General features: G+C 44.7%; 1 protein-coding gene across 2 annotated transcripts in view; it reads right to left on the minus strand.

Annotated features, from left to right (window-relative positions):
• Positions 1 to 575: 575 nt before the first annotated feature.
• Positions 576 to 21,163, minus strand: part of LOC112238592 (protein Niban 1) — a 70,949-nt gene continuing 50,361 nt past the window's right edge. For both annotated transcript variants that reach the window (XM_042329265.1, XM_042329266.1), the window contains exons 8-15: positions 15,528 to 15,632; positions 14,948 to 15,110; positions 14,542 to 14,729; positions 14,227 to 14,373; positions 11,623 to 11,733; positions 11,318 to 11,425; positions 11,036 to 11,147; positions 576 to 1,843 (exon numbers count right to left, since the gene is read on the minus strand). In XM_042329265.1, the coding sequence (XP_042185199.1) occupies positions 609 to 1,843; positions 11,036 to 11,147; positions 11,318 to 11,425; positions 11,623 to 11,733; positions 14,227 to 14,373; positions 14,542 to 14,729; positions 14,948 to 15,110; positions 15,528 to 15,632 (2,169 nt within the window). In that variant the 3' untranslated portion in view covers positions 576 to 608. The remainder of the gene's footprint in view (positions 1,844 to 11,035; positions 11,148 to 11,317; positions 11,426 to 11,622; positions 11,734 to 14,226; positions 14,374 to 14,541; positions 14,730 to 14,947; positions 15,111 to 15,527; positions 15,633 to 21,163) is intronic.

Below are 21,163 nucleotides of genomic sequence, written 5' to 3' on the forward strand. Positions count from 1 at the left end.
GAGGAGAGAGATGATTACCTCCTCAACTTCTATCAGTCTCTGTGCTCCTCTGAGGAGGGAGGAGAGAGATGATTCTCCTCAATTTCTATCAGTCTGTGTGCTCCTCTGAGGAGGGAGGAGAGAGATAAAATTTCTATCAGTCTGTCATTTTCAGTCATTTATTTGATATAGAAATAGTTAATAGATTTTGAATTGGGTTCAAAATGAACACCGTTAATTGCTCTGCTGTTGGTACACCCCCTAGTCGTTCTTTCCCCAGCTAGGGAGTGCTGTTTTCTGGGGGATACCTCTGTATCAGCTCTTCCACCTCCACTACCTCCATCACCAAGTCACGGATGGACTGCACACTACCCAATGGAACTGCTTCCTCCTCTCCCTCCATCCCCACTGTGTTAGCCCCAGAGCTCCACTACCCCAGAGCCTCCACTCTGCCTCCACACCCCCCAGAGCCTCTCCTCTGTCCCCTGCCTCCACTACACCCCCAGAGCCTCTCCTCTATCCCCTGCCTCCACTACACCCCCAGAGCCTCTCCTCTGTCCCCTGCCTCCACTACACCCCCAGAGCCTCTCCTCTATCCCCTGCCTCCACTACACCCTCCCCAGGCCCAGTCAGTGGAGTAGTAGCACCCCTTGTGATGTGACCAGGGTATTGCATGCAAGCAGGGCACCCTCGCTCTCAGTGACAGTAACGCTAGTGACGGAGGTAACTGCAGCTCTGTCCTCACTGCCTCCAGGCTGCATCTCTGATCCTGTGGGGTTAGGGTCAATCTGAGTCTGGGAGGCTGGTTTAGTGGAGTTAGGGTCATTCTGAGTCGGGCAGGCTGGTTCAGTGTCTCTGGCTTGGGTAGATGAGCTAGTTTGGACTGTACCACTAGCTTTAATTTCTGGAGGGGTGTCAGAGTGGACCAAATCACTGTCTACAGTTTCTATATGGGCGTTGGATGGGGCTGTACCAATGTGATGTGCTTCTGCCTCCTTACAAAGATGTTCTTCCTCCTCTTCCTTCTTGTCCACGGTGAAAGGTACAGATGCCCCCTCCTTCACCCCTGCAGGAGTTTTCAGGTAGACTGCTCTGTCTGTGGCTTGTCTCTGTCTCTGACCAGTGGAGAGCACCGTGGCCTCAGGAAGAATCATACTCACTGCTGACAGAGCCTCGACACACACCAACACACTGTCACTCACTGGGCTGTTTCTGGCTTTGTCTGTGTCTGGTTTGTCTTCAGTTCCTGGTGGTTGGGATGCTTTGGCTGTGTCTGTAACTTCCGGTATCTGGGGAGCTGGTTCAGCCACAGGAAGAGGAGGCTGGGGGGAGGCGGCATAAGGTGTGATTGTGGCCAAAGAGGCGTCATGATTGACTAAGGAAGCATCAGGTTTGGTTGAGGCAGCACCAGAGGGGTAATCACTTTCAGCAGAGGACATTTCAGGTAGAGGTGAAGGGGTATCAGGTAGAGGTGAAGGGGTATCAGGCTCTGCTACAGAGACATCAGCAGTATAGGTAAGTATATGTGCTGGGGCTGGGAGTGAGAGTGGGGCTGGATCTGGGTCTGGAGCCTCACTTTGTGGAGTTATGACAATGACAGGAGGAGTGAGGGCAGCCATATCTGGGACCACTGGGCCACCTTCCACCTCCAGCCTCCCAGCGCTAGAAGACAAGTTCTGCACCAGGGGAGAAGGTGCCCGCTCGGCCTGTCTGCTCAGCCCAGAGACAGCCATCTCGGCAGGGCTGGCGGGGGCGGAGAGGGGAGGGGTTCGACTCTCTGTCAGGCTGCTCTGGCTGACACTCTGCAGGTCAGTACTGTCCACCATCAAGTTGTTCTTCCTCAGACTGGCAGCTTCTTTCACCACTGGAGAAAATGAGAGACCGAAAGGGAGGAGAAAGAATTGATTAAGTTCATACAGGAGAAGCATACAGTACATACAATCAATTATGTCATACAGGGTATACAAGAGGGTAATGGTGCTATACAAGAGGGTAATGGTGCTATACAAGAGGGTAATGGTGTTATACAAGAGGGTAATGGTGCTATACATGGTATACAAGAGGGTAATGGTGTTATACAAGAGGGTAATGGTGCTATACATGGTATAAAAGAGGGTAATGGTGTTATACATGAGGGTAATGGTGCTATACATGGTATACAAGAGGGTAATGGTGTTATACAGAGTATACAAGAGGGTAATGGTGTTATACAGGAGGGTAATGGTGCTATACATGGTATACAAGAGGGTAATGGTGTTATACAAGAGGGTAATGGTGCTATACATGGTATACAAGAGGGTAATGGTGTTATACAAGAGGGTAATGGTGCTATACATGGTATACAAGAGGGTAATGGTGTTATACAAGAGGGTAATGCTATACATGGTATACAAGAGGGTAATGGTGCTATACAAGAGGGTAATGGTGCTATACAGGGTATACAAGAGGGTAATGGTGTTATACATGGTATACAAGAGGGTAATGGTGCTATACAAGAGGGTAATGGTGCTATACAAGAGGGTAATGGTGCTATACAAGAGGGTAATGGTGCTATACAAGAGGGTAATGGTGCTATACAAGAGGGTAATGGTGCTATACAGGGTATACAATAGGGTAATGGTGCTATACAAGAGGGTAATGGTGCTATACAGGGTATACAAGAGGGTAATGGTGTGAGGGTCATACAGGGTATACAAGAGGGTAATGGTGTCATACAGGGTATACAAGAGGGTAATGGTGCTATACAAGAGGGTAACAGCTATACAGGGTATACAAGAGGGTAATGGTGTCATACAGGGTATACAAGAGGGTAATGGTGCTATACAAGAGGGTAATGGTGCTATACAGGGTATACAAGAGGGTAATGGTGTCATACAGGGTATACAAGAGGGTAATGGTGCTATACAAGAGGGTAATGGTGCTATACAGGGTATACAAGAGGGTAATGGTGTTATACAGGGCATACAAGAGGGTAATGGTGCTATACATGGTATACAAGAGGGTAATGGTGTTATACAAGAGGGTAATGGTGCTATACATGGTATACAAGAGGGTAATGGTGTTATACAAGAGGGTAATGGTGCTATACATGGTATACAAGAGGGTAATGGTGTTATACAAGAGGGTAATGCTGCTATACATGGTATACAAGAGGGTAATGGTGCTATACAAGAGGGTAATGGTGCTATACAGGGTATACAAGAGGGTAATGGTGTTATACATGGTATACAAGAGGGTAATGGTGCTATACAAGAGGGTAATGGTGCTATACAAGAGGGTAATGGTGCTATACAAGAGGGTAATGGTGCTATACAAGAGGGTAATGGTGCTATACAAGAGGGTAATGGTGCTATACAGGGTATACAATAGGGTAATGGTGCTATACAAGAGGGTAATGGTGCTATACAGGGTATACAAGAGGGTAATGGTGCTATACAAGAGGGTAACGGTGCTATACAGGGTATACAAGAGGGTAATGGTGTCATATATACAAGAGGGTAATGGTGCTATACAAGAGGGTAACGGTATACAGGGTATACAAGAGGGTAATGGTGTCATACAGGGTATACAAGAGGGTAATGGTGCTATACAAGAGGGTAATGGTGCTATACAGGGTATACAAGAGGGTAATGGTGTCATACAGGGTATACAAGAGGGTAATGGTGCTATACAAGAGGGTAATGGTGCTATACAGGGTATACAAGAGGGTAATGGTGTTATACAGGGCATACAAGAGGGTAATGGTGCTATACATGGTATACAAGAGGGTAATGGTGCTATACAGAGTATACAAGAGGGTAATGGTGTTATACAAGAGGGTAATGGTGCTATACATGGTATACAAGAGGGTAATGGTGCTATACAAGAGGGTAATGGTGTCATACAGGGTATACAAGAGGGTAATGGTGCTATACAAGAGGGTAATGGTGCTATACAGGGTATACAAGAGGGTAATGGTGTCATACAGGGTATACAAGAGGGTAATGGTGCTATACAAGAGGGTAATGGTGCTATACAGGGTATACAAGAGGGTAATGGTGTCATACAGGGTATACAAGAGGGTAATGGTGCTATACAAGAGGGTAATGGTGCTATACAGGGTATACAAGAGGGTAATGGTGCTATACAAGAGGGTAATGGTGCTATACATGGTATACAAGAGGGTAATGGTGTTATACAAGAGGGTAATGGTGCTATACATGGTATACAAGAGGGTAATGGTGTTATACAAGAGGGTAATGGTGCTATACATGGTATACAAGAGGGTAATGGTGCTATACAAGAGGGTAATGGTGTCACACAGGGTATACAAGAGGGTAATGGTGTCAAGAGGGTAATGGTGCTATACATGGTATACAAGAGGGTAATGGTGTTATACATGAGGGTAATGGTGCTAGGGCATACAAGAGGGTAATGGTGCTATACATGGTATACAAGAGGGTAATGGTGTTATACAAGAGGGTAATGGTGCTATACAGGGTATACAAGAGGGTAATGGTGCTATACAGGGTATACAAGAGGGTAATGGTGTTATACAGGAGGGTAATGGTGCTATACAGAGTATACAAGAGGGTAATGATGTTATACAAGAGGGTAATGGTGTCATGCAGGGTATACAAGAGGGTAATGGTGTCATGCAGGGTATACAAGAGGGTAATGGTGTCATGCAGGGCATACAAGAGGGTAATGGTGTCATGCAGGGTATACAAGAGGGTAATGGTGCCATGCAGGGTATACAAGAGGGTAATGGTGTCATGCAGGGCATACAAGAGGGTAATGGTGTCATGCAGGGTATACAAGAGGGTAATGGTGTCATGCAGGGCATACAAGAGGGTAATGGTGTCATGCAGGGTATACAAGAGGGTAATGGTGTCATGCAGGGCATACAAGAGGGTAATGGTGTTATACAGGAGGGTAATGGTGCTATACAGGGTATACAAGAGGGTAATGGTGTCATGCAGAGCATACAAGAGGGTAATGGTGTTATACAGGAGGGTAATGGTGTTATACACTTCTATTACTGTCAGTAGAAAAGACAAGGGATGGGTTTTTAGTAACTTATTTTAGAACATGGGAGACCAAAAGGGAACACAGTGAAATGTGTTAATTTTTATATGCATTGGGTTGATAAGTGTTTGTCTCCTATACTTTAGTAGAATGGATTGGGTTGATAAAAGTTTGTCTCCTATACTTTAGTAGAATGGATTGGGTTGATAAGTAGTTGTCTCCTATACTTTAGTAGAATGGATTGGGTTGATAAGTGTTTGTCTCCTATACTTTAGTAGAATGGATTGGGTTGATAAGTAGTTGTCTCCTATACTTTAGTAGAATGGATTGGGTTGATAAGTGTTTGTCTCCTATACTTTAGTAGAATGGATTGGGTTGATAAGTAGTTGTCTCCTATACTTTAGTAGAATGGATTGGGTTGATAAGTGTTTGTCTCCTATACTTTAGTAGAATGGATTGGGTTGATAAGTGGTTGTCTCCTTTAGTAGAATGGATTGGGTTGATAAATGGTACAGGTATTCCCCAACTGGGGTACCCCCAGGTATTCCCCAACTGGGGTACCCCAGGTATTCCCAACTGGGTTACCTCCAGGTATTCCCCAACTGGGGTACCCCCAGGTAGTCCCAAACTGGGGTACCCCAGGTATTCCCCAACTGGGGTACCTCCAGGTATTCCCCAACTGGGGTACCCCAGGTAGTCCCAAACTGGGGTACCCCCAGGTATTCCCAAACTGGGGTACCCCAGGTATTCCCAACTGGGGTACCCCCAGGTAGTCCCAAACTGGGGTACCCCAGGTAGTCCCAAACTGGGGTACCCCCAGGTATTCCCAAACTGGGGTACCCCCAGGTAAATCCCAAACTAAAAAAATAACATTTATATTTTCCAACTGGGGTACCCCAGGTATTTAAACTGGGGTACCCCCAGGTAGTCCCAAACTGGGGTACCCCAGGTAGTCCCAAACTGGGGTACATTTGGGTAAATTTATGTGGCTCACATAAAAAAATAACATTTATATTTTCCAATGGGGCTCTACATTTGGGTGAGGTTTATGGGGCTCTACATTTGGGTGAGGTTTATGGGGCTCTACATTTGGGTGAGGTTTATGGGGCTCTACGTTTGGGTGAGGTTTATGGGGCTCTACATTTGGGTGAGGTTTATGGGGCTCTACATTTGGGTGGGGTTTATGGGGCTCTACATTTGGGTGAGGTTTATGGGGCTCTACATTTGGGTGAGGTTTATGGGGCTCTACATTTGGGTGGGGTTTATGGGGCTCTACGTTTGGGTGGGGTTTATGGGGCTCTACATTTGGGTGAGGTTTATGGGGCTCTACATTTGGGTGAGGTTTATGGGGCTCTACATTTGGGTGAGGTTTATGGGGCTCTACATTTGGGTGAGGTTTATGGGGCTCTACATTTGGGTGGGGTTTATGGGGCTCTACATTTGGGTGGGGTTTATGGGGCTCTACATTTGGGTGGGGTTTATGGGGCTCTACATTTGGGTGAGGTTTATGGGGCTCTACATTTGGGTGGGGTTTATGGGGCTCTACATTTGGGTGGGGTTTATGGGGCTCTACATTTGGGTGAGGTTTATGGGGCTCTACGTTTGGGTGAGGTTTATGGGGCTCTACATTTGGGTGAGGTTTATGGGGCTCTACATTTGGGTGAGGTTTATGGGGCTCTACATTTGGGTGAGGTTTATGGGGCTCTACATTTGGGTGAGGTTTATGGGGCTCTACATTTGGGTGAGGTTTATGGGGCTCTACATTTGGGTGAGGTTTATGGGGCTCTACATTTGGGTGAGGTTTATGGGGTCTACATTTGGGTGAGATTTATGGGGCTCTACATTTGGGTGAGGTTTATGGGGCTCTACATTTGGGTGAGGTTTATGGGGCTCTACATTTGGGTGGGGTTTATGGGGCTCTACATTTGGGTGAGGTTTATGGGGCTCTACATTTGGGTGAGGTTTATGGGGCTCTACATTTGGGTGGGGTTTATGGGGCTCTACGTTTGGGTGAGGTTTATGGGGCTCTACATTTGGGTGAGGTTTATGGGGCTCTACATTTGGGTGAGGTTTATGGGGCTCTACATTTGGGTGAGGTTTATGGGGCTCTACATTTGGGTGAGGTTTATGGGGCTCTACATTTGGGTGGGGTTTATGGGGCTCTACATTTGGGTGAGGTTTTTTTCCTCTCGCCTGAGTAGCTTCGTTTCACTGCCAAAAATAAAATCTAACCATCTACCGTTCAGCGAAATAACAACACAATGTCAAATACAGGAAGCCTAGTCAAATAGTTAACATCCAATCCCATTAACCGTTTCTCATCCAATCACATTAACCGTTACTCATCCAATCACATTAACCGTTACTCATCCAATCACATTAACCGTTACTCATCCAATCACATTAACCATTACTCTCTCACAGGAAACCTTCCCTCTTGCTCAGACATTTAGAAATGAAACATGACAGTTTGAAAAATAAGCCACAGGAGTTCTTTGAGCGAGAATAAAGATGTCTTTTGAGTAGTAAGACATGTATAAAAGCAACAGAATCCATTAATAAGAAGGGTCTGGAAGCATCTTGTCACGGCCGTCATATGGAGGAGACCAAGGCGCAGCGTGTTAAGCGTACATACTTCTTTAATGAAAGAACGAAAACTGAACACTGAACAAACTATACAAAACAACAAAACGAACCGTGAAGCTACTATGGCTAGTGCAGACAGGCAACTAAACATAGAATAAGAACCCACAAACTACCCAAGGAATATGGCTACCTAAATATGGTCCCCAATCAGAGACAACGATAATCAGCTGCCTCTGATTTAGAAACAATCTAGGCAACCATAGACATATAAACACCTAGACTTACAAAAACCCCTGGACATACAAAAAACCGAAACAATACATAAACTAAACAAACCACCCTCGTCACACCTTGACCTAACCAAAATAATAAAGAAAACTAAGATTAGGTAGTGACACATCTTATATGGTGAGCTACCGGCAAGGACAGGCAAGCTCCATACTATTGTGGAGGACTTCATTCTTCCTGCTGCTGCGGATATGGCTGGGACAATGCTGGGGGAAAAGGCTCAAAAACTATACAGACAATGTCTTCATCAAACAACACTGTTTCTTGGGTCCACTGCAGCATCCACCGAGAGTCTCTTGGGTAGACTACAGCATCCACCAAGAGGCTCTTGGGTACACTGCAGCATCCACCGAGAGGCTCTTGCTGCCAAGGGAATGCTTGACAGCTTGAAAGATGTTTTAGACACTGCAGTGAAAATGGTTAACTTGTTAAAGCAAAAGGCCCCTGAACTCTCCTGTATTTTATGTATTATGCACTGATATCGGCAGTGACCACGTAACGCTTTTACAACAGCCAGTAAGCTGGTTTTCAAGGGGCAAAGTATTGACACGTTGTTTTTAAATTAAGAGACGAGGTTAAAGTTTTCTTTGCTGACCATAATTTTCACTTATCTGACCGCTTGCATGATGATGAGTTTCTCACACGACTGGCCTACTTGGGTGATGTTGTTTCTCGCCTAACTGATCTGAATCTAGGATTACAGGGACTCTCCGCAACTATATTCAATCTGCGGGACAAAATTGAGGCTATGATTGTCACTGACCATCTCGAATCCCACCGTACCTTCTCCGCTGTGCAATCTGGTTTCCGAGCCGGTCACGGGTGCACCTCAGCAACACTCAAGGTACTAAACGATATCATAACCGCCATCGATAAAAGACAGTACTGTGCAGCCGTCTTCATTGACCTTGCCAAGGCTTTCGACTCTGTCAATCACCATATTCTTATCGGCAGACTCAGTAGCCTCGGTTTTTCGGATGACTGCCTTGCCTGGTTCACCAATTACTTTGCAGACAGAGTTCAGTGTGTCAAATCGGAGGGCATGCTGTCCGGTCCTCTGGCAGTCTCTATGGGGTGCCACAGGGTTCAATTCTCGGGCCGACTCTTTTCTCTGTATATATCAATGACGTTGCTCTTGCTGCGGGCGATTCCCTGATCCACCTCTACGCAGACGACACCATTCTATATACTTTCGGCCCGTCATTGGACACGGTGCTATCCAACCTCCAAACAAGCTTCAATGCCATACAACACTCCTTCCGTGGCCTCCAACTGCTCTTAAACGCTAGTAAAACCAAATGCATGCTTTTCAACCGATCGCTCCCTGCACCCGCATGCCCGACTAGCATCACCACCCTGGATGGTTCCGACCTTGAATATGTGGACATCTATAAGTACCTAGGTGTCTGGCTAGACTGCAAACTCTCCTTCCAGACTCATATCAAACATCTCCAATCGAAAATCAAATCAAGAGTCGGCTTTCTATTCCGTAACAAAGCCTCCTTCACTCACGCTGCCAAGCTTACCCTAGTAAAACTGACTATCCTTCCGATCCTCGACTTCGGCGATGTCATCTACAAAATGGCTTCCAACACTCTACTCAGCAAACTGGATGCAGTCTATCACAGTGCCATCCGTTTTGTCACTAAAGCACCTTATACCACCCACCACTGCGACCTGTATGCTCTAGTCGGCTGGCCCTCATTACATATTCGTCGCCAGACCCACTGGCTCCAGGTCATCTACAAGTCCATGCTAGGTAAAGCTCCGCCTTATCTCAGTTCACTGGTCACGATGGCAACACCCATCCGTAGCACGCGCTCCAGCAGGTGTATCTCACTGATCATCCCTAAAGCCAACACCTCATTTGGCCGCCTTTCGTTCCAGTACTCTGCTGCCTGTGACTGGAACGAATTGCAAAATCGCTGAAGTTGGAGACTTTTATCTCCCTCACCAACTTCAAACATCAGCTATCTGAGCAGCTAACCGATCGCTGCTGCTGTACATAGTCTATTGGTAAATAGCCCACCCATTTTCACCTACCTCATCCCCATACTGTTTTTATTTATTTACTTGCTCTTTGCACACCAATATCTCTACCTGTACATGACCATCTGATCATTTATCACTCCAGTGTTAATCTGCAAAATTGTAATTATTCGCCTACCTCCTCATGCCTTTTGCACACATTGTATATAGACTCCCCCTTTGTTTTCTACTGTGTTATTGACTTGTTAATTGTTTATTCCATGTGTAACTCTGTGTTGTCTGCTCACACTGCTATGCTTTATCTTGGCCAGGTCGCAGTTGCAAATGAGAACTTGTTCTCAACTGGCCTACCTGGTTAAATAAAGGTGAAATAAAAAAATAAATTAAAAAAAAAAAAGAAGTTGGAACTCTTCTCTGTCTACATTAACAAGGACAACACAGGTCTTTCCATCATTGAACTCAAGCCATAGGACAATGTCAAATGCGAAGCACCTGAGTGAGCTGGGTGCACAATTACGCAGGTACTTTCCCGAAACGGATGACACAAACAACTGGATTCGTTATCCCTTTCATGCTCTGCCTCCAGTCCACTTACCGATATCTGAGAGTCTCATCGAAATTGCTACAAGTAGTTCTGTGAAAATTTAATTTAATCAGATGCCACTGCCAGATTTCTGGATAGGGCCGTGCTCAGAGTTTCTTGCCTTGGCAAATCGCGTTGTTAAGATGCCCTTTGCAACCACGTACCTATGTGAGAGTGCATTCTCGGCCCTCACTAGCATGGAAACTAAATACAGGCACAGACTGTGTGTGGAAAATGATTTAAGACTGAGACTCTCTCCAATACAACTCAACATTGCAGTGTTATGTGCATCCTTTCAAGCACACCCTTCTCATTAACCTGTGGTGAGTTATTCACTATTTTTGATGAACAATTAAGGTTTGATATGTAAGATGGTTAAATAAAGAGCTAAATGATTGATTATTATTATTTGTGCCCTGGTCCTATAAGAGCTCTGTCACTTCCCACGAGCCGGATTGTGACAAAACTCACACTCATTCTTATGTTTAATAAATGCATCGTATAGTGTGTGTGTGGCAGGTTTACAATGATGGCAAAACACATGGCTGTATATATAAAGAGAATCCTGGTCCCTGGATGACAGACAGAAGCAGGTAAACTCACCTTTGTCCACCTCGATGGTCAGAATGTTCAGTAGAATATCTTCATAAACGTTTTCCACTTTGATGAAGTTGGTGTAATCAGCAAAGATGTACTGGTCCAACTTCTGCAGGTCCTGTAAAGTGTTGGTTTCGCGGTTTATATTCTGATGAACTAACAGTACCTGCTCCAACGTTACTTTAATTTGATAGGGTGAGATGTGGATGGACTGAGACCATCAGCCCTGGGACATCTCTAGCATATAATGACTGATATAAAGAGACAAAAGGTTACCAGCGTACATACCGGTTTGTGTGCCGGAGCCAGGTTCCTCCTGATAGCAGGAAGGGTGATGTCAACCAGAGCCTCCTGAAAGATCCTCTTCCTCACCGTGCTACTGTCATGGTCATATTGCTGCAGGGAACAACCACAGAACAAGAATGTTAAGCTACAGTCAGAAGGCAGGAGGTATGAAGCTACAGACAGAAGGCAGGAGGTGTGAAGCTACAGACAGAAGGCAGGAGGTACGTCAGAAGACTACAGACAGAAGGCAGGAGGTGTGAAGCTACAGACAGAAGGCAGGAGGTATGAAGCTCTGTCTGTTATCTCACCTTGAGGACTCTGAGCTTTGCTTTCTCCATGGCTGAGGTGAGTTTGGAAGAGTTGTCTTTCAGTGAGCTCTGGAGGAGCAATTTAAAGGTGTACACGGCATTCTCTATCAGCTACAACACAGAAACACACAGCATTCTCCATCAGCTACAACACATAACCACACAGCATTCTCCATCAGCTACAACACAGAAACACACAGCATTCTCCATCAGCTACAACAAGACAGAACCACACAGCATTCTCTATCAGCTACAACACAGAACCACACAGCATTCTCCATCAGTTACAACACAGAACCACACAGCATTCTCTATCAGCTACAACACAAAACCACACAGCATTCTCCATCAGTTACAACAAGACAGAACCACACAGCATTCTCTATCAGCTACAACACAGAACCACACAGCATTCTCTATCAGCTACAACACAGAACCACACAGCATTCTCCATCAGTTACAACACAGAACCACACAGCATTCTCTATCAGCTACAACACATAACCACACATCATTCTCCATCAGTTACAACAACACAGAACCACACAGCATTCTCTGTCAGCTTCAACACAGAACCACAGCATTCTCTACCAGCAACAACACAGAACCACACAGCATTCTCCATCAGTTACAACAAGACATAACCACACAGCATTCTCTATCAGCTACAACACAGAACCACACAGCATTCTCTATCAGCTACAACACAGAACCACACATCATTCTCTGTCAGCTACAACACAGAACCACACAGCATTCTCTATCAGCTACAACACAGAACCACACAGCATTCTCCATCAGTTACAAGCCATAACCACACAGCATTCTCTGTCAGCTACAACACAGAACCACACAGCATTCTCTATCAGCTACAACACAGAACCACACAGCATTCTCCATCAGTTTCAACAAGACAGAACCACACAGTATTATCCTTCAGCTGCAAGACAGAAACACACAGCATTCTCCATCAGTTTCAACAAGACAGAACCACACAGTATTATCCTTCAGCTGCAAGACAGAAACACACAGCATTCTCCATCAGCTACAACAAGACAGAACCACACAGCATTCTCCATCAGCTACAACAAGACATAACCACACAGCATTCTCCATCAGCTACAACAAGACAGAAACACATAGGATAACATCTCATCCAAATCTGAGATGTGAGGAAATGGTATGTTGTAGAATATACAGAAAAGAGATTAACGACAGAGTTAGTTTTTTGTCGAGTCTAGGTCTACTTATGACATGTCCTACAGTATCTGTCTAACCTGTTGCATGTCTATCTGTACGCTGTGGATCAGAACTAACCTGTTGCATGTCTATCTGTACACTGTGGATCAGAACTAACCTGTTGCATGTCTATCTGTACGCTGTGGATCAGAACACAGAACCTCCTGTCTCAGCCTCCAGTATTTATGCTGCAGTAGTTAATGTGTCGGGGGGCTAGGGTCAGTTTGTTATATCTGGAGTACCTCTCCTGTCCTATTCGGTGTCCTATGTGAATCTAAGTGTGCGTTCTCTAATTCTCTCCTTCTCTCTCTCTCGGAGGACCTGAGCCCTAGGACCATGCCCCAGGACTACCTGACATGATGACTCCTTGCTGTCCCCAGTCCACCTGGCCGTGCTGCTGCTCCAGTTTCAACTGTTCTGCCTTATTATTATACGACCATGCTGGTCATTTATGAACATTTGAACATCTTGGCCGTGTTCTGTTATAATCTCCACCCGGCACAGCCAGAAGAGGACTGGCCACCCCAGATAGCCTGGTTCCTCTCTAGGTTTCTTCCTAGGTTTTGGCCTTTCTAGGGAGTTTTTCCTAGCCACCGTGCTTCTACACCTGCATTGCTTGCTGTTTGGGGTTTTAGGCTGGGTTTCTGTACAGCACTTTGAGATATCAGCTGATGTACGAAGGGCTATATAAATACATTTGATTTGATTTTGATTTGAACTAACCTGTTGCATGTCTATCTGTACGCAGTGGATCAGAACTAACCTGTTGCATGTCTATCTGTACGCTGTGGATCAGAACTAACCTGTTGCATGTCTATCTGTACGCAGTGGATCAGAACTAACCTGTTGCATGTCTATCTGTACGGTGTGGATCAGAACTAACCTGTTGCATGTCTATCTGTACGCTGTGGATCAGAACTAACCTGTTGCATGTCTATCTGTACGGTGTGGATCAGAACTAACCTGTTGCATGTCTATCTGTACACTGTGGATCAGAACTAACCTGTTGCATGTCTATCTGTACGCTGTGGATCAGAACTAACCTGTTGCATGTCTATCTGTACGGTGTGGATCAGAACTAACCTGTTGCATTGTCTATCTGTACACTGTGGATCAGAACTAACCTGTTGCATTGTCTATCTGTACGCTGTGGATCAGAACTAACCTGTTGCATGTCTATCTGTACACTGTGGATCAGAACTAACCTGTTGCATGTCTATCTGTACGCTGTGGATCAGAACTAACCTGTTGCATGTCTATCTGTACACTGTGGATCAGAACTAACCTGTTGCATGTCTATCTGTACGCTGTGGATCAGAACTAACCTGTTGCATGTCTATCTGTACGCTGTGGATCAGAACTAACCTGTTGCATGTCTATCTGCGTGCAGTGGATCAGACGAACTGAGTTGGAGAACTTGAAGCGATGCCTGAGTTCCTGAAGCTGTTCTGTCAGGACCTCCACTTTCTGGTAACACTCTTCCAGACTTGCCTGACACATCTGACCCAGCGCCTGAGGAGAGAGAAAGAGAGAGAGAGGCAACACACGCTATAACACACATACTATTAGACATTAGCGTGATTCACCTCAAGCAATAAGATTATTTGTTGTTCACGCTTCAGTTGTTCACTCTTATGCGAGGGAACTTGACCATCTTTTGCTCCACCAACACCTTCTTACCTGGTTTAACCCCTCCTGCCCCGCTCCCTCGGGGAAGCCCAGGCAGAGAGTGTTTATCTCCCCCTCCAGGAGAAGCCGGACCCCCTGGAAGCCCCCCGTCACCGGAGACATCAGCTCTTCCAAGATGGACGCCAGGTACGGAGACACGTTCTCACTGCAGAACTTTGCAGCTGGATCACTGACGGAGGCTGTGGGGACCAAGATGGAACAACCGTTTAGATATAGTAATCCCATGTCTGCTCATAACTGTTGCTTTTTCATTCATTCAGGTCCCACAATATCCTGCCTCAGATCCTAAGGTGTTAGTTCTTTGTTACTAAGGTTTCTCCTTTACACCACAATGCATTCTCGACCCGTGTTTGACGCCAGGCTACCACATCTGTAGATCCCCATCATGGTATTGTACCTTGTAGCTTGGCCTGCAGGAAGGTTCTAGAACTGGCTATCTGGTCCATATCAGAGCGAAGCAGAGCTTCATGAGACCTGGCTGTCTCTTTACACTCCTCCTTCAGTCCCTTCAGACCCTCCCTCAGCTGATCCTGGACCAGGTGGTACGCGGCTTCCAACGTCTGGGGGGACAACAGAACACAGCTGAGTACAGAATGTATAGACCCCCTGTTAGCTGATCCAGGACCAGGTTATAGACTGCCTCCAACGTCTGAACATCAGGGGGCAGTATAGAGCAGATATCACTACAGGACGACAGAACACAGCTGAGTACAGAATGTATAGACCCTCTGTTAGCTGATCCAGGACCAGGTTATAGACTGCCTCCAACGTATGGGGGGACAACAGAACATAGCTGAGTACAGAATGCATAGACCCTCTGTTAGCTGATCCAGGACCAGGTTACAGACTGAACATCAGGGGGCAGTATAGAGCAGAGAACCCTACAGGACGACAGAACTCAGAGCTGAAGAACCAGTTCACTATAACATTACCGTAGGACTTTCTGAATAAAGGATCTGAGACGTTCATTCACTCACGGTGAACCAGACTCTCTTCCTCCCTGCTTTCTTTCCCTTTAGTCTGGCCAGCAGTTCTGTCTGTAGAGAGGGTTGTAGCTCCTCCAAAACCAGATTGGCGAGGACCTGGAAAACAGAAAGACAAAATGAGTTACATCGTACCGTGATCTGGACGCACTACACAGCTGTAAGACAATGATAAACACGACTGATCTACTGAGCTCATTGTTAACAACTGGTTGAACTTCAGCATCAGCAAGGAAAAGTCCGACTATAAATGTCTCTCCAATGTTTCTTTGTGATGAGAGACTGGAGTCCAACCCAAACAATGTCTGAGTCTGAAGCAGAAGTGTTTCCCGGTCTCTGACTGAGCTTTCTTAGTTGAGACAAACCTGGACCAACCGGTAATCTGGACAAACCTGGACCAACCGGTAATCTGGACAAACCTGGACCAACCGGTAATCTGGACAAACCTGGACCAACCGGTAATCTGGACAAACCTGGACCAACCGGTAATCTGGACAGAGCTGGACCAACCGGTAATCTGGACAGAGCTAGACCAACCGGTAATCTGGACAGAGCTGGACCTGCCGGTAATCTGGACAAACCTGGACCAGCCGGTAATCTGGACAGAGCTGGACCAACCGGTAATCTGAACAGAGCTGGACCTACCGGTAATCTGGACAAACCTGAACCAGTCGGTAATCTGGACAGACCAAGGGTTTTTATTTATTTTGAATATTTTCTACATTGTAGAATAATATATATGGAATCATGTAGTAACCAACAAAGTACATAAAGGCTAGCCGCCATCAAGACAGGGGTGGCTACTTTGAAGAATCTCAAACCTCAAATATATTTTAGTTAACACTTTTTTAGTTACTACATGATTCCATATGTGTTATTTCATAGTTTTGATGTCTTCACTATCATTCTACAATGTAAAAAATAGTAAAAATAATGAAAAACCCTTGAATGAGTAGGTGTGTCCAAACTTTTGACTGGTACTGTATATACAGTATATATATATATACATTTTATTTTTTATATTTTTATATTTCCTTTATTATGTTCTCCTAACCCTACCACCCCTTCCCTAATTGGAGTAAACTAGAGGACAACGACACTTAGGCTTCTACTTCCAGCCTATACATACTCTATACTGTACATGTTACATAGTATGTTTAACTCTTAAGTCATATCCCAGTTTACCTATTTGCTTATGGGCTTGGCTACAACTAGCGACTTGTTTTTTAGCAAAAAATAATTGAAAATATTTGGAATTTTATAAAATGTTATTTCGAAAATGTTTAAAAAATGTATAAACTTTGTTAATCACATTGATTTTTCCACAAATATATGGTATTTTCCAGTAAATAACCCTTCCTCATATGCAAAAATAATAATAATGGTTCCACATATCTCCCTAACCCCTGACAAGAACCCCTTCATTTTTCTTTGTGTGTGTAAACAGGCGAACCTGCGACCCATCAAACGTTATTTTCCTCATCAATCTTTTTAAACAATGTGTTAATTGGTAGTCTAGTTGAGAACAAGTTCTCCTTTACAACTGTGACCTGGTCAAGAATAAGGCAAAGCAGTTTGACACAAACAACACAGAGTTACACATGGAATAAACAAACATGCAGTCAATAGAAAAATATAAATATATACATATATAGTGTGAGCAAATGAGGTAGGATAAGGGAGTTAAGGCAATACATAGGGGCGAAGTCAATACAACATAGCAAGTAAAACACTGGAATGGTAGATGTGCAGTAGATGAATGTGCAAAGGAGCCAAATAAATAAATAAATAAATAAGAACCTGATCGAACATCTCTGGAGAAACGTGAAAATAGAAACGTGAAAATAGCTGTGCAGCGACGCTCCCCATCCAACCTGACAGAGGGTGAGAGGATCTGCAGAGAGGAATGGGAGAAACTCCCCAAATACAGGTGTACCAAGCTTGTAGCGTCATACCCATCATACTCGGGGCTGTAATCGCTGCCAATGGTGCTTCAACAAAGTACTGAGTAAAGGGTCTGAATACTGCTGAGTAAAGGGTCTGAATACTGCTGAGTAAAGGGTCTGAATACTGCTGAGTAAAGGGTCTGAATACTGCTGAGTAAAGGGTCTGAATACTACTGAGTAAAGGGTCTGAATACTACTGAGTAAAGGGTCTGAATACTACTGAGTAAAGGGTCTGAATACTACTGAGTAAAGGGTCTGAATACTACTGAGTAAAGGGTCTGAATACTACTGAGTAAAGGGTCTGAATACTGCTGAGTAAAGGGTCTGAATACTACTGAGTAAAGGGTCTGAATACTACTGAGTAAAGGGTCTGAATACTACTGAGTAAAGGGTCTGAATACTACTGAGTAAAGGGTCTGAATACTACTGAGTAAAGGGTCTGAATACTACTGAGTAAAGGGTCTGAATACTACTGAGTAAAGGGTCTGAATACTACTGAGTAAAGGGTCTGAATACTGATTTAAATGTGATATTTCAGTTTTTCATTCATATAAATTTGCAAAAATGTTTACAAACCTGTTTTTACTTTGTGTGTAGATTGATGAAGGGAATTTTTTATTTTATTTTTAATTTCAGAATAAGGCTGTAACGTAACAAAATGTGGAAAGAGTCAAGGGGTCTGAATACTTTCCGAATGCAGTGTAATTGGAACAGGAAGTGTAAACTCTAATATAGCCTATTAGCTAGAAAGATAACGGCAAACATATTTTCCACATTGGTAGCCTATTTGAGGGTGCCTTTTCAAAACCTACGTCAGATACTCCGGTGAGTGTAAGTGGGTCAATATCAGGAGTTGAGAAATACATTTGTCATTATTATATTTTAGTAATTTAGCACTTTAGCACTAGCATTTAACACTCATATCCACTCATATAAATAAGGGGTCCAGCTTTGAACGACGTGCAGCTTATAAAGGCTTCACAAAGCTACATAAGTGCACAAATCATTTATAACCGTATGTCATGCTTTATAAAGGCTTCACGAAGCTACATAAGTGCACAAATCATTTATAACCGTATGTCATGCTTTATAAAGGCTTCACGAAGCTACATAAGTGCTCAAATCATTTATAATCGTATGTCACGCTTTATAAAGGGTTCATAGATGTGGCATAACTGTGTGACATATGCGCCAATGTTAAATGTGACATAAGCCACTTGGTCAAATATGACATAAACAATAAACTTCCATTTGTGAGCGTAAGGTTGGTTGGGATAAAGTTGGTGCCCAATTTAGAATGTGTAAGTGTGAACACTTGCTTAGCCCCAGGCTCAGGAGGCTCTTAGCCCTGTGCTCAGGAGGCTCTTAGCCCTGTGCTCAGGAGGCTCTTAGCCCTGTGCTCAGGAGGCTCTTAGCCCTGTGCTCAGGAGGCTCTTAGCCCTGTGCTCAGGAGGCTCTTAGCCCTGTGCTCAGGAGGCTCTTAGCCCTGTGCTCAGGAGGCTCTTAGCCCCATGCTCAGGAGGCTCTTAGCCCTGTGCTCAGGAGGCTCTTAGCCCTGTGCTCAGGAGGCTCTTAGCCCTGTGCTCAGGAGGCTCTTAGCCCTGTGCTCAGGAGGCTCTTAGCCCCGTGCTCAGAAGGCTCTTAGCCCCGTGCTCAGGAGGCTCTTAGCCCCGTGCTCAGGAGGCTCTTAGCCCTGTGCTCAGGAGGCTCTTAGCCCTGTGCTCAGGAGGCTCTTAGCCTTGTGCTCAGGAGGCTCTTAGCCCTGTGCTCAGGTGTGAACGCGCCTTTTTGAGTATTTCTGGTGCAGCACAGACCTTATCCAGATGGTGACAAAGGCATTTCTTAAAAGACCTACTAACTTTCTTTGTTGTTACTTTTAAGGTTGGAACCAACATGCAGTACCTCATGCAGGAAGAGAGGCAAGAACCATCCATCTGCCAGCTCAGAGACCAGCTACACTATTCACAGCCCTGTGTAATGTTCTATATAGGAGAGGTAAGGGACCAGCTACACTATTCACAGCCCTGTGTAATGTTCTATATAAGAGAGGTAAGGGACCAGCTCAGGGACCAGCTACACTATTCACAGCCCTGTGTAATGTTATATATAAGAGAGGTAAGGGACCAGCTACACTATTCACAGCCCTGTGTAATGTTCTATATAGGAGAGGTAAGGGACCAGCTACACTATTCACAGCCCTGTGTAATGTTCTATATAAGAGAGGTAAGGGACCAGCTACACTATTCACAGCCCTGTGTAATGTTCTATATAAGAGAGGTAAGGGACCAGCTCAGGGACCAGCTACACTATTCACAGCCCTGTGTAATGTTTTATATAAGAGAGGTAAGGGACCAGCTCAGGGACCAGCTACACTATTCACAGCCCTGTGTAATGTTTTATATAAGAGAGGTAAGGGACCAGCTCAGGGACCAGCTACACTATTCACAGCCCTGTGTAATGTTCTATATAAGAGAGGTAAGGGACCAGCTACACTATTCACAGCCCTGTGTAATGTTTTATATAAGAGAGGTAAGGGACCAGCTCAGGGACCAGCTACACTATTCACAGCCCTGTGTAATGTTCTATATAGGAGAGGTAAGGGACCAGCTACACTATTCACAGCCCTGTGTAATGTTTTATATAAGAGAGGTAAGGGACCAGCTCAGGGACCAGCTACACTATTCACAGCCCTGTGTAATGTACTATATAAGAGAGGTAAGGGACCAGCTACACTATTCACAGCCCTGTGTAATGTTCTATATAAGAGAGGTAAGGGACCAGCTACACTATTCACAGCCCTGTGTAATGTTCTATATAAGAGAGGTAAGGGACCAGCTACACTATTCACAGCCCTGTGTAATGTTCTATGTTCAGCTCATCCTTCAGCACATGTTTATATCATATTCAACATGATGGGTTATGTCACATTTGACATAGGTGGTTATGTCACATTTATGAACCCTTTATAAAGCATGACATACGGTTATGAACTCAGCAAAAAAAGAAACGTCCCTTTTTCAGGACCCTGTCTTTCAAAGATAATTCATAAAAATCCAAATAACTTCACAGATCTTCATTGTAAAGGGTTTAAACACTGTTTCCCATGCTTGTTCAATGGACCATAAACAATGAATGAACATGCACCTGTGGAACGGTCATTAAGACACTAACAGCTTACAGACGGTAGGCAATTAAGGTCACAGTTATGAAAACTTAGAGGACACTAAAGAGGCCTTTCTACTGACTCTGAAAAACACCAAAAGAAAGATACCCAGGGTCCCTGCTCATCTGCGTGAACGTGCCTTAGGCATGCTGCAAGGAGGCATGAGGACTGCAAATGTGGCCACTACCAAAAACATAACGAAGGCTGGTTACCACCAAAAATACAGTGAAGGCTGGTCACCACTAAAAACATAACGAAGGCTGGTCACCACTAGAAATACAGTGAAGGCTGGTCACCACCAAAAATACAGTGAAGGCTGGTCAAAAAACAGCCACCAAAAATACAGTGAAGGCTGGTCACCACTAAAAACATAACGGAGGCTGGTCACCACTAGAAATACAGTGAAGGCTGGTCACCACCAAAAATACAGTGAAGGCTGGTCACCACCAAAAATACAGTGAAGGCTGGTCACCACTAAAAACATAACAAAGGCTGGTCACCACCAAAAATACAGTGAAGGC

This window comes from Oncorhynchus tshawytscha, linkage group LG10 (genome assembly GCF_018296145.1).
Source record: "Oncorhynchus tshawytscha isolate Ot180627B linkage group LG10, Otsh_v2.0, whole genome shotgun sequence".
Lineage (NCBI taxonomy): Eukaryota > Metazoa > Chordata > Actinopteri > Salmoniformes > Salmonidae > Oncorhynchus > Oncorhynchus tshawytscha.